General features: G+C 39.9%; 2 protein-coding genes across 2 annotated transcripts; both read right to left on the bottom strand.

The window, feature by feature from the left end:
- Positions 1 to 16199: 16199 nt before the first annotated feature.
- LOC131230543 (receptor-like protein EIX2) lies at positions 16200 to 18301 on the bottom strand. The gene is made up of 2 exons (XM_058226450.1): positions 18269 to 18301; positions 16200 to 18068 (listed from the first exon to the last, which is right to left on the bottom strand). The coding sequence occupies exons 1-2, from the start codon at positions 18299 to 18301 to the stop codon at positions 16200 to 16202; spliced, it is 1902 nt and encodes a 633-aa protein (XP_058082433.1).
- A 39-nt stretch (positions 18302 to 18340) lies between these two features.
- LOC131230544 (receptor-like protein EIX2) lies at positions 18341 to 19402 on the bottom strand. Its single transcript, XM_058226451.1, has one exon. It carries the CDS (start codon positions 19304 to 19306, stop codon positions 18341 to 18343), a length of 966 nt encoding a protein of 321 aa, XP_058082434.1. The 5' UTR covers positions 19307 to 19402.
- Between the last annotated feature and the right edge of the window lie 200 nt (positions 19403 to 19602).

Here is a 19602-nt window from a genome sequence, read left to right on the forward strand (position 1 = left end):
AATAATTAAATAGCAGCTTTAATACAACAATCTTCAATAATTTCTTCTGTTCATTTGTTAATGCCATAATTCTGTCAACATCGAAAGTAAAGACTTCAATTAGATGTTTAAACAATTAACTAGTTAAGATTAACAAATCTCTTAAGTATCTTATATCGATAGAAATCGATATGCTCTATATAATAATCTTCAGCATATTGATAAATCAGGAGTTACAGTGGAATTAAAGACATGTGAAAGAAATAAAACTATTAAACTAATATTAAAATTATTCAAACTGAATAGTACACTAATATAAAGTCTATAAGCAAAGCTAATATCAAAACATTAAAGAAAAAGAAATAAAACTAATGTAAAAAATGTGAAAAAATAAACCACACACTAATCTAAAGTCTCTATCCAAAGCTTCATATCCTCTTCTTCTTCTAGAAGCATCCACACTTCTCTGTTCTTCTTCTTCTGGGTAAACGATTTTAGAGCTTTAAAGTATAATGGATCTGGTCTTTTTATTGATAACATGCTGTTTAATTTCATTAAACATTCTTTGATAGTGGGACCTTCTGCATCTGTCTTTTCCAACTGATGTATGAGTGCATCTACGCTGCTTTGGATATCCTTCTTCCTATTTGGTTTGTGCCATTTGCGTTGATGAGCTTCTAAATCGACAAGCGGTGCCTGTTGGCATTCTTTAGTAGCTGAATTTATGTTAACATCGAGACTGCCTAAATTGATTTCATTTTCACTCATAGGTGTATTTGAAGGTATTTAAGATGACAGACCCAAAATACTCCTCGGGAAGATTGTCGCTATGTGTTGTGTAGGCTTCAGCACCAGTTGCAACAAAACCTTCAAATAAGGCCCTCAATTCGTTCTCAAATGCTAGTGGTCTATTTCGGAATTGAGCTGCATTCTTATTTGCCTACAAAAACAAATCATAAAATCATGTCTTAATTTGATGAAAGGCAAATTCTTCTTTAACTATATAACAAACTTTCATAATTACCTTTATGTACTCATCCCATCTTTCTTCAGGCCAATCGAATTAGCCCGTCAATGCATTGTACCCATGTCCCGTAATGCTTATCAATTTTATCCACGCAGTATATTGTACTTTCAGATAATCCCATAAATTCTTCAATTGCTTTTGATTAAATTCTTTTCCTATACGCTTTTTCAACTCAATTATTAATTTGTTCCATGCTTGTTTGGTCAAGCTTAAACCTGACCTACCACCCTTATGTGCTTCTTCAAGACAACAATCAATAAATAATTTTTTCTCCAAATCACTCCATCTTGCCCTGCCACTATCCCTTGAAGTCATCGCTACAATAGTCTACTATAAACTGAGAATTGTTTAACGAAGAACAATTGAGTAAAAATCTTTTAATAAATTTACATGATTAAAATAAATAGAAAAGACAAAAACTCATGAAAATCAAGTCAATTTTGAAAGATAAAGAGACTGTAATACCTGTTGTATTTTAGAAAAAAATAAACGTGAATTGGTACTATACCAGATTATTTCCCGCCAACTTTGATCTCCTTAAAACTATTTGTACAACTTGAGCTCGATGAGCCCCATATAGGCTTCCAATGCAGGAACTTCGTGCGAAGAGGAGCAGACGCGGATTTCCTGCTAAAGCCTTTCATAGGAACTTCGTGCTCTGTTAGCCCCTCCATGATGTATGTGTTTCATCCATTCCGTTCATCCATTTTTACAAATCATTCTAGTGCATCACCCCAAAAATTAGAGGGATATAAATCTCAGGTGGACCACACCATAGGAAAATAATAATAATTGGATAAGCATCATTAAAATCCTCCTAAGGCCCACTGTACTATTTATTTGACATCCAATCTTTTAATTAGGTCATACAGGCCCAGATGAAGGGAAAAAACAAAGATCAGCTTGATCCAAAGCTTTTATGGTCCCCAAAAGTTTTTCCATGGTCGACGTTATTCAACACTGTTTCCTGTAATGTGGCCCACTTGAGATTTTGATATACCTAATTTTTTGTCCCATTCCACGAAATGATCTGAAAAAATAGATGAATGGCATGGATGCAACACATACATCATGGTAGGGCCCACAGAGCACCGACCATCAGCCACTGGCCGGTGGCAGTGGAGTAGCCAGTCTGTTCCCGTCTTGGAGCGGGACGGGAATTCTTTCCCAGGAAGTTCCCACGTTGGGATGCATGGTGGGGGCCACCTTGATGTTTATATTCCATCCAAGCCGTTTAAAAGGTCATTTTCACTGGGATGAAGTGAAAAAACCAAAAATTAGACCCCTTCGTGGCCATATAAATGTTTCAACGGTGGTCACTAAAGAAGAAATTATATTATGGAGGGTTTGGGGATTATTGTAGTTGTTTTGGGAGAGGGGCAGTGGTGTTTTGTTGTGGTCGGGTTTGATTATGACAACACGTCGACCAGTGATGATCTCGTCGGTGGAGTCGAGGAGAGAGTGATCGTTATGGTTGTTGTTGTAGGCGTCATCGCATTCGGTGTCATCTTCGGCAAAGGATTTGATGTTTTGGTCTTGAAGGCGAGGGCGGACTTTTGGAACATTTTAGAGATCTGGGGTGGTTTTAAGGACCGCTCCATTGATAACATTCTTGGGTTTTTGTGAGACATGATCCGAGTTCGTATGTGTGTATGTGTGTGTGTGAGTATGCATCTCGTGTATTTTGGTCCCGTGGTCCTACCGGTCAAATTTTGACGACCCGCGACCTTCGGATAGTGATTGCGGTCACCCTCAAGTTTGGTCACGTAGACCCGACTCGGATTAACCCAAGACCTATGCCATTGCGACCGCATCGTCGCCGCGGTTCCAGTGCCGCGTCTCATGCGTAAATCCAGCGTGTCCATCAAAAGTTATGGGCCGCGCATTATTTGGACCGTTGATTGCATTTTTGGTGGGACCCACCTGATTGCACATTTCCCCATGTGCACTATTCCCCATGTAAGCTACCTTTAGCCTAGCAATGATGGCTTCTTTTCTCAAGAAAACCATGATGAGATTAGCTTCTCTAGGCAATGATGAGCCACCCTATCCCATGAGCAATGATTATTTTCTCTTTTCAAAACTCATCTTTTTCTAAGAAAGCAATCATTTCAACTTTAGAAACTCTCTCATCTCCCTCTCTCTTTCTTCATTTCTCTCTTCTCCTCTTTGCAAATGCCCTCCAATGTCCTCCATTGCTGAACTTTTCCAGCCCTCTTTCCTCTTCTTTCCCCCTAGATCTAACCATCAAAGATCCATCATCACCATTGAACCTCCTTCCTTGAAGCTTAAGGAGCATGGTGGTTGAAGAATCTTGAAGATCCAACAAGTGGGTGAGCATGTAGGATAGATTGCATGATTCTTATTGTCATAGATCTTTTGTTGCTTCATATGGAGAGTGTAGGACTCACCACATCAATGGTGAAGGTCCACCACTCCTTGGATAAGGTCTTTTTAGCCATCACTTGCATGCATGTGATCTTGATGGGGCCATTCTCCATGGACCCCATCTTGATGAGATTTCCTTTATTCTTCTCTTCTCCACTTTCTATGGTTTGGATGTAATGATTATGTGGCCCACCTGATGTGCCATGCAACCAGAATTTTTAAATTTTGGGACATCCAGGCCCAAGTTGTTGGACACCCAGGCCCAACTGTGCTGCCTAGTTTTGCTGCTTGATTTGGAAAGCCTTTGGGCCTGATTTTATAGATTTTCTTGGGGAGGGGCTGGGCTTGGGAGTTGTGTGATACATCAGGGTGGACCCCACTTTGTGAAATTTATGATTTATTTCCCATTTATTAATTTTTTTGGGCTGATCTAGACAGCAACATGTTGCTATTCAGATTGCTGGAATTTTTTTTATGCTGTAATATATGTGTTGTAGGCCTTGTTTGTGGTCTCCTTTTTCCTAATTTCTTAGACTTCTCTTTGAGGTGTGGACCCCACCTAAAAGTATGCTAAACCTCACCTTCAAATGTCCCTATTTGATCACCCAAAAGGGTGGGCCAAGGAGGGTGTACGGTCCAGATTTTTTTGGACTGTCCAGCCATACTGTTTGCTGGAAAATCATAAATATCAGCCTGATTTTGAAATTGTGGGCCACCTTTGTGGACCCCCTTGCTGTATACTTGTATATGAAGGTTGGCCTTGCATTTTTCCAAATTTACACAGACCTGGGCCCACTCAAATGGGGTGTTAAAGTCAGGGACAGCAACATTGCTGCAGCAGGAAAATAAAAATCTGGACCTTGCTGTCCATAAATTGTAGGAGTAAAAATATTTTTACTATTCCAAAAATCTTAAATTTTTGTAGGGAGGTGTCCCACCCATGGTAGGACCTATCCACACAATTTCAGGGCCAAGGAATCCTATTTAGGCATCCAAAAGGGTGGACCAACATACTGGACTGCCAGAAATTTCTGTTGTGCAGTCTAGCAGCATAGTCCCATAAAAATAATATTTTAAAAAAATAATTTCTAAGAAGGTGGGCCATATTTCTGAACCCCACCTTCTTGTAGGCTTAATGAGGGACCTTGGGTCCAAATTTCAGGAATTTTGGAGGCCCAGAACCCACCCATTGGATAGCCCAAATTCAGGACAGTTATATTCCAGCAATATTTCACCCTGGATAAATTATATTCTTTAAATTAATTTAAATACTTTTGAGTATTGTAAAATTATAAAAATTTATAGAGAAGTGGTTCACCCATTTTGGAACCCACCTACAAATTTTGGGGGCCAATGGAGCCCTGTGCATACCGTGGAAAGGGCCAGACTAGCCCACCACGTTCGGACTTCCAGATTAACCAGATTTTCTAGATAGTCTGTCTTATTTAAATTAACTAAAATACTTCTGACTGTCTAAAAATCATAAAATATTGTGGAGTTATGTCCCACCTATGGAAAGACCATCTTGCAAATTTTCATGGCCATCGGGCCCCTATACTGATCGTGGTGCGGCCTGCAAATTTGGGTTAGTTTTGGGCCAAATACTCAGGCCCGTAGGACTACCCACCACGGGACGCCCCTACCTTGGGCTGTTGCTGGGCCTGTATTCCAGCGGCATGGCCCACTTCTAATGTGTGTTGTGCATTCCCCTCTCATCCGGTGGGACCCACTGTGATATGTGTGGGTCACCATGGGCTAGTAACCCATCTGAATTACATAAATTTCTGGATTCCAGCAGGCCCAGGAAGTGGGTGGGCTGGAATTCCAGTAAGGGGCCCAAATTTGCTCCATAGTTGATTATTTTGGAGCTGTTGTGGCCCACCAGATTTAAGGGAGTATTGCACACACTCCTTGCCTTATTTTCTTAGACATTTTTGGGCATAATTAGTTCCTCTTAAGGCCCACCTTTGTGGTGATGTTGGGGGTTAGCCTTAACCAGATTTTTGGTAGTTTATAGGCCCAATGGGCTGGAAACCTATTTCTTGAGCCCAAGATCGTGCAGGGCCAGACCTTATTGTTTCACGGGCCCAACGGGCCGTCTACAGGCTGACCGTGTGTATTTATTAGCCGTGATGCCCTCATGAAATGCTTAATTATGGGCTGACTTGCGGGGCCCACATAAATGTATAGTGTGGAGGGCCTTGCTAAGTCTTTGGGCTGATGTGGCAAGGCCCACACTGTCAGTATAGGCCTTGCCTATGTGTATTCTTGGGTTTTTGGGCTGCACTCAAGCCCACCATAATGTATGAATTGGATGACTTTTGTTTTGGGCCATTTCTTTAGGGCCCATTATGTGATATAGTATATGCATGTTTGTGTTAGCAAGTAGGCTCTTGTGGACTTAGTTCTTTTGGATAGGCCCATTGATCTTGAGCCTATACTCTCCTATCTATTGTGATGGGCTTAGGGGCAATGATACACAAGAAGTCGGGCCCTTGGCTGCCCATTAAACTGCCCGTACTTAGGCCAAAAGTGAGGCCCAACTCACTTGTGTTAAATGTGAAACTTGCCCATGTAAATGAATTACTGGGCTGCCCATGAAGCCCACCACAATATGTGGAATTATGACCTTTGTGGTTGGGCCCAAACCTTACTTGAGGGCCCACTATATGGCTTATGAGTTGGGCTTGGTGTATGGCCTACTAGTCCACACATTGCTTAGGCTTTAGATCTTTCATTATATGGGTAGTGGTGAGCTACCTCTTGGAATCCAGTTGAGGTTGGATGTCCTCCTGGGTGATCCTAAGGTAAGCTCATAGGTTTCTCTATGGGTGGTTAAAGGCCCACCATAGACCTTAGGCTATTTATTTAAGGCTCAATGTGCATGTATGTGGAACCTACCTTAATGCATGTTTGGTCCAGGCCGTCCAAGCCTTGGATCGCCCGAGTGTGGAAGCACTCTCGGCCTTGGGTTGCTGCTTGACTCACAATCCAGTAGTGGGCCCACTTGATCTTTTCATGATATATACGTACTCTCCATCCGGTGGGGTCCCCAGTGAGTATAGTTGGCCTTTATGAGATTATTTCCACATACTCAACTAATTTCTGGACCTTAGCAGGTCCAGGAAGTCAAATGGGCCAAAAGTTTATCAAAGGGCCTTTGATGTACAATTTTATGGTTACAACTTCATTTGGCTGTGGGGCTCACCATATTGAGAACTTGTGTACGTGTTACATGCTTATGCTTTCTTATAATCCTTGGGCTTAATCAGTGTATTCTTTTGGGTCACTTTTAGTGATCTTATGAGGACCACCATCTTAAGATCAGAATTTTGGGACATCCAGTGAGCCCAGATTGGGCAGGGACATCTCAGCTTGGCCCAACCATACATTGGGCCGACTTCCACCATTTTGATGGACTTGTGGGCTGAGGTAAGGATAGTATTGGGCCCTCGGTTGCCTACTTAAATTGCTAATTATTGGGCTGATGTAGTGGGGCCCATTTCATCCAAACTTAAACCTATTTTTGGGCCGTATATTGTGTACGCGGGCTGCCCACCAAGTCCAACTTAATGCATGGATTCTATGGCCATTGGGAATTGGGCCTTGGGCCTTAATTCCCCTCTTAGAGCCATGTTGTTAAAAGTGGTATTATATCTTTTTATGGCCTATTATGAGGAATATATGTATGTGATTACTTTTATTTTTATCTTAAATGTAGGCCTTGGGCCTTTTATCCATATAGTTCATGGTAGATATGCCTTTTTGGGGAATGGTGGTTAAATGTCCCCATTATGGACCCCTCTAGGTCTGATTGTATTTAAAAGTGATTGGATACTTATCTTAGACAGTTGCTAGGCTCATTTCTATATTACTTAGACCCGTAGTTGTATGCTTAGTCTTATGGGCTACCCCAGGTAAATGGGCCCCCACTAGAGGTGGGATTCCTTATGGATATTGTCTAAGTACCTAGTCTTGGTTCCTTCTTGGATAGGAGGAATGTAATTTACTTTGTATATCACCGCATAATGCGCCTAGACCCATCTTCATGGCCCATGTGCATCATTGTATGCTTGATGACATTGTGTGTGGTTATGATTGTGCCATTGGGCATTGCATGCTGTGCTCCGAGGGACGTAATATTTCCTCTTGAGCATGTTGGATGCTTGGAATTGATCCATAGTTGATTGTGTGATTCATGCATCCGTATTGCATAATATGAGCATTATCACCCTTGCTTCATCGGGTTGTAGCCTCCACGATACATCGTGGATGGCCATGTTGGACACCGGAAATGTTACTTGAGCATCGGGTGCATAGGATGCCCATGGGTGAAATTCCCAAAACTTCCATGGTACCAAGGATTCTGCTCCAACGCCGTGACCGGTGAAATATATGAGTGCACAAGGGCCTTATACCATTAGGCCGTGACTCCCACCGTCGTGTAGTCGGTTGGATAGGGGTGTGGCCTTACTAGCCTTGATGTAAGAGGGCATTGCTAGGCCGAGTCGACCGCTCGTGAATGGGTCCGCTACCGTCAGTCATATCATTGACATGGCGGTTAGTGAGGTCTCTTACGCTCGTTTGGCTGTGCAGGTCAGCAGTCATCCAGCAGTGTAATGGACCCCGGTGATTTCCTTATGATTGGAAATATACTTGACATACGGTTTGGTTATGAGCACTAGCATTACTTGCATCGCATTAGTATTGGTTATGTAAGCCCCTTTATGCATTGCTTTGGTATGGCGTCCAGTACTCATTGTATCATATTCATGATAAGCCTTGGTAAGGCTAATGATATTCTCATTGAGTATGTCTCCTTCCTGTATCTCCTATTATTCTTCTGTGCACTATTATCACACACTTACACCACTCTCTAAGCTTCTATAAGCTTATGCACGATTGATGCGTGCAGGAGATCTTCGGCAGGTGTTGCAGTGGCAGAGTTTGGATTAGAGCTGAGCTTTAGGACCCAATATTGCATCTTTCTTTTCTTTCTTCTATTATCTTATGTATGTCTTTTTGGACCTTATGTAAACTTGTAAAAGTTCAAATTCATAGTGGATTTTGTGATATGTGCCTTTTTTTATTCTCAAATTTACTTGTTATGATCTTGGGTATGCTTGTATTGGAAATGGTCATATTGTTATGGAAATCCTCCTTTTAGGATCCCAAAATCAAAACCTGCTTTAGGAGCCGAGAATGGGGTACTACGGAGGCTGTTGCGGTCAGAACCGCTCCATTGATAACATTCTTGGGTTTTTGTTATATGAAATGAATTTTAGTGTAGAGAGAGAGAGAGAGAGAGAGAGAGAGAGAGAGAGATGGAAGTATTCGTTTGGAAAGATGGAGGGATCTTCACCACGGAAGCCGCTTCCCGTGGGTAGTCGACTGGCGGTCCACATTAGATGTACTGAGACATGAAATAGACTTGAATTTGAACCGTTCATCATCCTACGATCTAATCTGTCCAACTAAGGAATGACAGAACTCCCTCTAGCTCTGGCATGACCAAAATCTTTCCCAGTGCAAAGGACGTACATATTAAATGGCTCTGATCATCATCCGTACATGTCCCAACGAATGGACAACGAGTTCATTCAGTAGCGCGCGGACTACAAGACTGAGGCTAAGGTGATGATCTGTGATGATGATGACGTCAGGGATTCCAACCTGCAAGAGAGAGAAGATCCACACAAACTGGGAAACGGATTGGCTACTCTCCATGGTAGGTGCTCTATGGGGCTATCATGATGTATTTGTTTCATCCATGCCGTCCATCAATTTTTACTGATCATTTTACTATATGAGACAAAAAATGAGGTATATCCCAATCTCAGTTGGACCACATTACAAGAAACAGTGTTGAATGAGCGTCTACCATTAAAAACATTTTGGGTTCACCTGTGCCTGTATGACCTAATCAACAGATGGGATGTCAAATAAACAGTACAATGGACCTTAGGTGGATTTTAATGGTGGATATCCAATTACTATTGTTTTCATGTGGTGTGATCCACCTGAGATTTATATACTTCTCATTTTTTTGATCAAGCCTACAATGATCTTTAAAAATGGATGAAACACATACATTATGGTGGGGCCCACATAGCATCGAACCACCAGCCACGAGCTAGTGTCAGGGAGAGTAGCCAATCCATTTCCCAAAGACTGACCGATACGGCTATTGACGGCTGGAACTTGCAGAGAAAAGGCTGGTCACACCTGCATTGTCATTTGCCTCAGCTGTCATTTTGACAGGGAGTACTAAGATGGCAACACATATACATACATTTATGAGTTTGTAGGCCACTGATCAACGACTGACTTATATTACTCTTAAAGCAATGGAGTAGGCCCAATATTTAAATACCAAAAGAAATATATATGAAATATAACTTTAAATCGTTGAGGTGTGCTAAGCCCACATGCGTGTTTGCTCATGCATACGCAAACGTAACAGCATGTTATAATTATGTAAGATCGTGGCCTTCCATCAGGCGAAGGCATTGTTTAAATCAGGTGCTAGAAAACAAACGGATGGAAACACATCTTTTTTTAGCCATCCATTTGTAGCCATCCATTTGTTTTTATAATATGGCCCACCTAGAGAGTGAAATGGCCTAATTTAAGCATGAAGATCTAAACAGTGTAGTTCACGAAAATATGGGCTCTACTACATGTGTCATATTGGCATGTGTGATTGCGCAAGGACGTGAAGGGCTGTACACGCGTTTGTGCTTTGCAAATCTTCTCTTATGAAACATCGGCTAATCACTCGAGGCAAGGGACTGCGGAGCCTAAAACCTCTTTCTTTACGTCTGAGAAACCATGGCTTTCATCATCCGCTCCCGCCTCCGGTCTCTATACCTCTTCCAACGCAACTTCTCTACATCATCCATCCCAATGCTCGAAAACCCCAACTTGATTCTCGCCACACCCATCCCAACTCTCGACAATCCCGACTTGAAGAAAGAAAATCTTAGTAGAATCCGAACCTTGCACCATCCGATCTGACTCGGTTTTCTTGATCGAGTGGGACTCGGTTCGATTCAGGTCAGTAGAGATTTGAATCAGCGCGGGTCAGATGACCCAGACTCGGTCCCGGATCGGTCCAAGTTCGAGTTGGACCATATAAAATTCGAACCGAGTCGAGTTGGGCCCAATCCGATCCGACTCGGTCCGATGCCTAGCTCTACCCACATCCCATAGTATGAAGGTTCGTCAGCGTGTCTGATGCTACTGTGGATTTACGTGAATACCTCAAGATGGCACAACACACGGATTAGATAAATTACGTGTCACGATTTGTTCATGGAGTGACTATTTGCGACATCCAATTCCGGAAGTAATGTAACACGCATTGCGGATTACTTATTTCGATTTGTACACCTCTACCCAAAATCCATGAAATTACACGTCGACCAAGAGGGTCACTACTCAGAAAACATTACGTCCATGATAAAATATATGAATCATTATATGTGAGACCTCTAACACATCACTTGCATGAATAGAGAAAATAAATCAAACTATTAAAGTTTTGAAATTCCATGACATGCCCAAGAAATAAAGGGAGGTAACACAAGACTAACCTAATCAAGGAGAAAAGTAGGAATAAGCTATCTAAATAAAAGAGAATAGTAGAAAATAGGCCAACTCATTAAAAATAAGGGAATAGGAGTAAAAGTCAACTCAATATAGAGTGGAAACATGGGTCGCTCTTAAAATTGACAAAAGGGTCAGGCTTATATCCATAACCCCAATGAATTCGTAATAATCACGCATAATTAAAATCATACATTAACCATAATTCTCACAAATATAAATAATTCATAAAGGTCCATTAATCAATTGCATGAAAAATCACAGTAATATGTAAGTATGCAAAAATAAGATAAATCATATCAACTCAAGTTAGTGTAAGATTAAAAGAATCCCTCAACTTAACCTTAGATCTAAACCCTAAGTAGATCTTGATGTAGGAAAGTTTTTACATGAATCACGACATCTCTTGGGTAAGAGAGAGACACCACGCATGTGGAGAAGGAAGAGGATGATGGGCATTTAGGCTTTTCTCTCTCTCTATCTCTCAGATATTGTAGGTTTGTAAGTGGAGAAGGGACGCACACCCCTTTTATAAAGGAGTGTGCGTGTGAGAGGGGGTGTGTTTCACATCCCACTTAGATTGAGTTTTCCTCATTTGACCTTTTCTGGCAATATTTCTATAAATATAATTTACTTATTATGTCAGGGCCTTCGAATAGAGACAAGGTATATGATTTTCTAAGTGATCCAAAATTTAGATTGGCCTACCTTGAAAATTCTCCTGGCGGGTGCCCAAACAATTTTAATCTCAATTACCAGTCCATGCCTAATGATCAAGGCCTAATTTTGGATAAAATGTGTAGTTAAGATAGACAAATGATTAAAAAATTTTGTTGGTTGATCAATGGTGGAAAAAGACTAAATCTGAAATTTCATCTTTTGCATGAAAAGGAATGAATTAGAGTCAAGGTAGTCATCCTTCTATGCTGTAGGATCATAGATCAGGATCTAAATTTTATATAATTTATTAGTCACATGAGGTCAAAGCATGGTCCAAATTTGAGTTATGATTAATGATATAAAGTGAGTGATTTGGAAAGTCTAGATTTAGAAAGAGTTGGTAGGCCCAAACGAGCTAACTTCGCGCTTAAGGAAAGGACTAACAAGGTGAGGTTCTCATATTTCACAGTTAGTCTATATGATAAAAAATCAAGTGTTCATACAAAGGGAAATATCTTATTACAATTATCCACGAACTTTCTTCACTCAAAGGATACAAATTAAATCAACGGTTAAGGGGCTAATTTGTCAATTGGACTATTTTTACAACGATCTAAGTGTTGAAATTCAACATATATAGTTAATTTATGATACATAAACATGGTATAAAATTTTACATCAAACGAATCATGAGAAACATGTGATATATAATTTAAGGGTCCAAGTTAATGATATTTTCGTAATTATTGTTAATTTGAGAGTTTTGAGAAATTTAATGGTTCTGCATGGTTATAGGCACGTTTGTAAGAAAATCTTACAAAAAAACTTATATCTAAATCACTATAAATAAAAAGCTATTCTCCAAATTAATTAATGGAAGGTACAGATATCAAACTACATAATGGATGATCAGATGGCATGTTAAAAATAATAAAACTTCATGGTTAGTACTTTGACCATGTATGCAGGTGAATGTATGATCAGTTTCATAAACGGATGAACACAAGTGAGTTTTTTGGAATGATCAAGTGGTAGAACATGTATACCGTTAGATTTAAGTGACTCATTCACATGGTAAGTTCCTCAGATTGAAGTTCTGATGATGGGTTAAGTATATTCATAGGTGGTGAATAAGATGAACGGATCAACATCTCAATTCGATACATATATAAGAAAATGTAAAGATCAAGTAGTTTACTATGATCAGGTGGTCCAAACTCAAAGTGGACGGTTATATATCTTTACCATCTTGTGAATAGTTGATTGAACGGTTGGTTATGATGAACAAGTGAGAATCTTGGACATATGATAATATTGTCTTAAAAATTAATGGTTGGATGACTTGATCTATGGATGAAAATTATTTCCAAGGGTCATATTCAGGTTAGAGAATAGATGTAAGGTTAGGATAGGATAAATTGGTGACATACACATATATGTACTAAATTAAAGTTCATGATAACACTCGAAAACTTTGAATACTCGAGTATTTAAAAGTTTGGGGTGTTACAAGTGCCTACCATCCACAGGCTGATGGGCAGACCGAAGTTGTGATTGCATGTTGGGAAACATCTTCTAGTGTATTTTAGGTGAAAAACTGAAGCAGTGAGATTTTACCTTGTGTTAAGTGGAGTTTGCATTCAATAATATGGTGAACCGCTCAATAGGGAAGTCCCTATTCCAGATTGTGTATGATCGAGTGCCCTGCCACAAACTTGACTTGGTCCCTTTGCCCAAGCTCCCGGGTATGTGGGCATTCATGCGAATGTGCAAGCCAATTTGTAAGCTTCAAATGATAAGTACAAGGAGTAGGTTGACAAGCATCGGTAATAAAAGGTGTTCGAGGTGGGCGGTGCATCTACGCAAGGAGAGATTTTCAATTGGGACCTACAACAAGTTGAAGAACAAGAAGATTGGACTAGTACCAATCTTCCAAAAGATCAATGACAACACTTACATTGTTGAACTTCCGGATGACATGGAGACCTTGCGTACTTTCAACGTTGCAGACCTGACCATGTATTATGAATCGAAGCTAGACAAGAACTTGAGATTGAGTTCTTTTAAAGTAAAGGGGACTGATGTAGAGCAGGTCGTATACACTTTTATAACGAAGATAGACCAAAGAAGGTAAGATCGAAGGCAAAAATGATTCAGACCATCGAAACCTTAAAATAGTCATATCTCGCAAATCAGGATGAGTTTTTTGACATATCATATATGATTTTGGAGTAGGAGAAGCTACTTTAGCCAACCAACCTCGCTATGTTGAGTTACCCATGCCAGATTTATGAGATTCCATCAGATCGATGGTCAAAAGTCCCGTTTAATTTCATTTTTTACTATAAATAGTGAGTTTTAGTTCAAGTATAATTTTTGATCCTTTGAGTTGTAGAAGTCGTGTCCAACATGAAATTGGCTTGGAAAAATTAGGAGAATAATTTGGTTAGGCCAAATTGGACACTTACTATTTTTGACTGAAAACGATGAAGTTTGGTAAGAATGGAGACCGTCTATAAATAGTAAGCTTACTATTTATAGTAAGTCATGTTTTTAGGGTGTTTGAGTGTAAGCTCATTATTTAAAGGATTGTAAGGGTTGTAATTTTTGTATTTTTTATTTATCGTCGATCGATTTATTATGAATTTATTAGAATTTCATTATATTTTTATCCCTCCTGGATTCATGAAAACTCTGTGAGGAGTCCAGAGAGCTCTGTGGATTCAGCATAGTTATCCCTGAGGAAGATGATGATCAACCTCATCATGTCCCTCCTTGCGTCAGCTATGCATAGTATATTTACAAGGGTTTAAATTTACAATGTATGTAATGTTAGACATAATGGTTGTAATAAGCCTGTTGAAATATATACTTGGGCTAAAAACGATGAAATTCCAAGTCTCGGATGGGCCATAAGCATAGGATCACATCCGAGTACTAACCAATGATTTTTAATCGTTGATTTACATGGATAACGTTTGGACGACACAAATCATCCTATTAAAGTAATTTTAGTGGTGCAGTTGATGATCTGATTATTTTGGGATATCATCAATGGGCCATGTACCCAATAGATTAGCAGCATAGTAACACACAGGTTATACATGTGACTCTTCAAAGGATTTTGGATGTAATCCTACCTTTCACCTTGTATTTTAAACGCGCCCACCCCCCCCCCCCCCCCCCCACACACACACACACTTTGAGGGCCCATTTGGGAGCTGGGATTTGGAATGCATTGGAATACAAATCACAATTACATTGAAATCAAGGTGATTCTGAATCATCATTTGTCTTTGGTTGAAATACATTGGAATCCAAATCTTCTATTTGGGAGCTTGTACATATGTGTGTGTGTGTGTGTGTGTGTGTGTGTGATATTTAATAGAATGATTGTAATAAGCCTATTAAAATATGTACTTTGACTAAAAAAAGAGAAAATTATGAGCCTGAGATGAGCCACAAATGCAAGGATGACAAGCACACAACTCACATACATTTTTTAACTATCCATTTAGATGTCCAACGTTTGGATGGTTCTGATCATTATTTTGATGTGATTTTAGTGTTATAGTTAATAATTGAATTGTTTAGGGTATCATCAACATGCCATGTGCTCAATGGATTAATATCCTAGAGATACTTTTGTTACATGTGCGACTCTCCTACCCTTAAAATCAATGTTACATGTGCGACTCTAATGCCCTTAAATCAAAGTTTAAAATTAAAATAAAATAGAAAAAAAGAAGCTTTTCCTTCGTATAACATTGGAATCTCATCATTTTACAGGGATTTCAGATCGCACCAAAAAGGTAAATTTGAAATACCTCATATTCTATTCATCTCCAAATACAAGGGTGCCAAAAAATAAAAAACTATTATTTGGATTTGAAATACTCCCATTTATCACGAATTCCAAGGTACCAATCAGGGTGTGAGGGGATTTGAAATCGCTTGGATTTGAAGCCCCCATTTACTTTATGGTGCTAAACATATCATGGGATTTGAAATTGCATCAAATCCCCCAAATCCATGTTGCCGAATGACCCCTAAAGTAACTGAGGGTCCTGCAATGTCCATCTTTCATAGTTGGGTGACACTGCTACATAAGTGCGATGGAATACAAGGTAAGTGTGATGCAATATAATCATAACACTGTGGCGCTATTCCATCCAACCATTCTACAGCTTTTGTGGAATTCTGTCTATTAATACTTCCCAAGAAGTTTAATTCAATCAAAGAATTCATTATTTGGTGTTTGGGTGATATTGGATTTCTATGCACAGGAGACGGAAATGTCATGGTGGGGTGAACGGAAAAATGTCTATTGCTGGACGTTGCACTATATTATTAGATGGAATAATAGTATTACTAATTTAATACACTTGAAAGTAATGCATCAAAAGAGTCCTATTACAAGTACAACATATCCATAAATTAAAGTCCTATGACAGGTACAACATATATATCCGTGAATTAAACTAAAATAATCAAAAACACTCATCCGTTATACATCAAACATGCTCACAAATCTTGCTTACCCTTGGCCTCCTAGTTTTTGTCTGGATATCTTTCTTTGCAATCTTGCTATCTTTATTTCCACTGTAGCTAAGAACCTTTCTGTCACGTCATCAAAGAACCGATAATAGGCAATCCTCCAAGGCTTCTTGAATATTAAAATGCCACAGAATCCCCAAAACCCAACAACAAATCCCGGTGCAATGCTAACATAAAACCATAGCATTTCAGGAACATCGGCACTCTCTTCATCTTCTTCTCTACTACTAACCTTTGGATATTGACTCTGTCGATCATTGGTGCACTCGGTTGTAATTGGAGGGCCACAGAGATCATAGTTGCCTATATATGTTGATGAGTCGAAGATTTGCAATTGGTTTCCGGTTGGAATCCTCCCTGACAAGTTGTTGTACGACAGATTGAATAAAGATAGGAAATATAAATTAGCCATGCCTTGAGGAATCACACCGGAAAGCTGATTTCTTGATAGATCCAAAGATTCTAAGTCTTGTAATCTGCTGATATTCCTTGGTATCATTCCCATAAAATGATTTCCCGATAAATTCAAGATGAACAATCCAAAAAGACCCGTAAGTTCCTCAGGAATCTCACCAGATAGATTGTTGTTTGAAAGATCCAAGCCGATTACCGCTGTAAGAACTCCACCAAAATTTAATTCCTCTCCTCCAATCAACATATTCTCTCGATAGCTGTCCAAATAGATCATAGGTACCACAACTGAAGTTCTGTTTTTCTTTGTTATCTTCGCAATAGTGCCAGAAAGGTCATGCAAAATGGGCCCGAACTCTCCCGGTAAAAAAGCCATGGTACTCAGGTTGCTGAAACTACTGGGAATGGTTCCTGATAGATTATTCTGTGCGAGATCCAAGAACTGAAGGGAAGTCAGAAGTGAGAGCTGTGGAGGAATATTTCCATAAAACATGTTCGACCGAAGCACAAGAAATCTCAAAGAAGTTAGGCTTTCTCCAATCCAAACAGGTATGTTTCCGATGAGCTGATTTAAACCAAGATCAAGTAAAACCAAGTTCTTGCAATTCTTCAAAGATGAAGGAAGTTCTCCGGAAAGGCTATTGTTTCTCAACTGCAATGAGTCGAGAAAAAATAAAGAACCCATTGAACTAGGAATATCCCCAGATAGATTGTTGTTTGACAAATTAATTACGAATATAATCATTGAATCATGCCAACATCCAGGGATTTGTGATGATAAACGATTTCCTGAGACATCGAGAACTGACAAATATTTCATTTTACACACAGAGAGAGGAATGCCACCTTCAATTTGATTCCCAGAAAGAGACAGGTAATTCAAACTAGGCATCATATCACCAATGCTGGGGAAAATATGCCCAGAAAATGAATTGTTAGAGAGATCGAAGAGGGTCACACTTGAAAGGCCACCGTAGTTGAATGAATTGAGTATGTTTCCGAAAATCACATTATGGGAAAGATCTAAATAGGTGATTTCAGAGGATAGATTCCAAAACCAAGTTGGCATTCTATCAGAAATCCCTCCATTGGAGAAGTCTAGTACATGGAAATCAATTTGCGTCTGAAGCCATGCAGGAAACAGGGGCCCTACTCTGCAAGAACCCATTCTGATAATTTTGAGTCGGAATGGAGGAACCCAATCAGAGCTGACATTCAAAATCAACGAGTTGGATGAAATGCGTAATTCCTCTAATCTAGGTAGATTAGCAAAGTGGGCTTCTGTTACAACACCCTGAAGAGAGTTAGAAGACACATCAAGGTTGACTAGCTCTGAAAGCTGTCCAATATTTTCTGGAAGACTTCCATTAAACTTGTTTTTACTGAGACGCAATTCTCTCAAGGACAGAGATCTTTCAAGAAATCGTGGAAGAGGACCCTGAAGCAAGTTTCTAGAAAGATCAAGAGATTTTAGAATTTTGAGCTGCTCTAACCAATTAGGAAAATGCCCGCTAAGCTTATTCCCTCCCAAATTAAGCTTCTCTAAACTGAAAATAATGCATCCACTGAAACTTTTGGCAAGCTGAGTTATTTCTCCATCGAGAAAGTTCCAGGACAAATCCAAGGTGTGCAGAGTACAAAGATTTCCAAGAGCATTAGGGATGGGAGCATGAATACTGTTTCCTCCAAGATCAAGAAAAAGAAGACTGCTCAAATTAAACAACTGAAACTTTTGGCAAGCTGAGTTATTTCTCCATCGAGAAAGTTCCAGGACAAATCCAAGGTGTGCAGAGTACAAAGATTTCCAAGAGCATTAGGGATGGGAGCATGAATACTGTTTCCTCCAAGATCAAGAAAAAGAAGACTGCTCAAATTAAACAACCAAGCAGGCATCTTTGAGCCGATGGAGTTTGAAGAAAGATCGAGAAAGGAAAGACGAGTAAAATTAACATGTGGAAGGGAAACAGGAACGTTGGGAAGTTGGCAACGGGCTAACCGTAACTCTTCCAACAAAGGAAGTGTATTGGTTACTTGTAGCCAATCAGTTGCCATACGAAGGTTCACTCGTCCCATGTCAAGGAATCGCAGGGAAGAAAGAAGCGAGAGCCATTGAAGATTGTTAGCATCCAATTCAGGAAGAAGAAGATATTGTGAATACACACCAAGGTCGTTATTGAGATCAAGAAAATGCAAGCTTGACAAATTACCAAGATGATGAGGGATTGTTCTACCAAAACCCGACCTTGACAGGTTAAGATATTTCAGTTTCTTAAATGAACCTATCCAGTCTGGGATGCTGATCCCTCTGAAATTGTTCATGCTCAAGTCTAGGTAGTTCAAATGTCTCAACTCGAGCAAAGAAGGAAGTATCTCACCGCCCAAAGACCACCTCTTGTAATCATCGATGTTGAATGGACGTCGGTTTCGGAGGTCGAGCTTGACGACGTGCCCCGTTCTGTTGTTGCAGATTATTCCTCTCCATTTGCTACAATCATGACCCACCCATGAAGATAGCAAGTTGGTGGGATCTGTGAGACCTTCTTTGAACTTTAGAAGGGCTTGCCTCTCATTTTCTTTGAAAAATGCTATCGAATCTCCCCTGCAAGAACAGAACTGGATAGTTTCAGTGCATACAAAACAAAGCAGAAGAATGAGAAGATGAACTGATCTATCCATGAGTATCTTCAATGGAAGTTTTCTTCACAACAAATTACTATTTAAAGATGAATTTTAGAAAGAACGAGGAAACTACATGTGGGTCCGACTGACGAAGGATTGATGCTTCACTGACTAACCGTGGTTTTAAGACTCGGTGACTGAACCCAGTCCCTCCTAGATTTAGAGCCGTACACGAGCCGAAACGAGTCAAGCTTGGCCCAGCTTGGCTCGGCTCCACAAGCAGGCTACTCAGCTCGAACTTGGCTTGGCTTAGTCCTTGAGCCTGACTAGTCAACTCAGCTCTGCTTAGTCAG

This window comes from Magnolia sinica, chromosome 17, assembly GCF_029962835.1.
Source record: "Magnolia sinica isolate HGM2019 chromosome 17, MsV1, whole genome shotgun sequence".
NCBI classification, from domain to species: Eukaryota; Viridiplantae; Streptophyta; class Magnoliopsida; order Magnoliales; family Magnoliaceae; genus Magnolia; species Magnolia sinica.

Coding starts and splice junctions, on each gene's coding strand:
- LOC131230543 (XM_058226450.1), bottom strand. CDS start 18,301: ATGCTCCCATCCCTAATGCTCTTGGAAATCTTT. Junction 18,069..18,268: donor TAATGCTCTTGGAAATCTTT/GTACTCTGCACA, acceptor AACTTGCTTCAG/GGTCCTCTTCCACGATTTCT.
- LOC131230544 (XM_058226451.1), bottom strand. CDS start 19,306: ATGGATAGATCAGTTCATCTTCTCATTCTTCTGCTTTGTTTTGTATGC.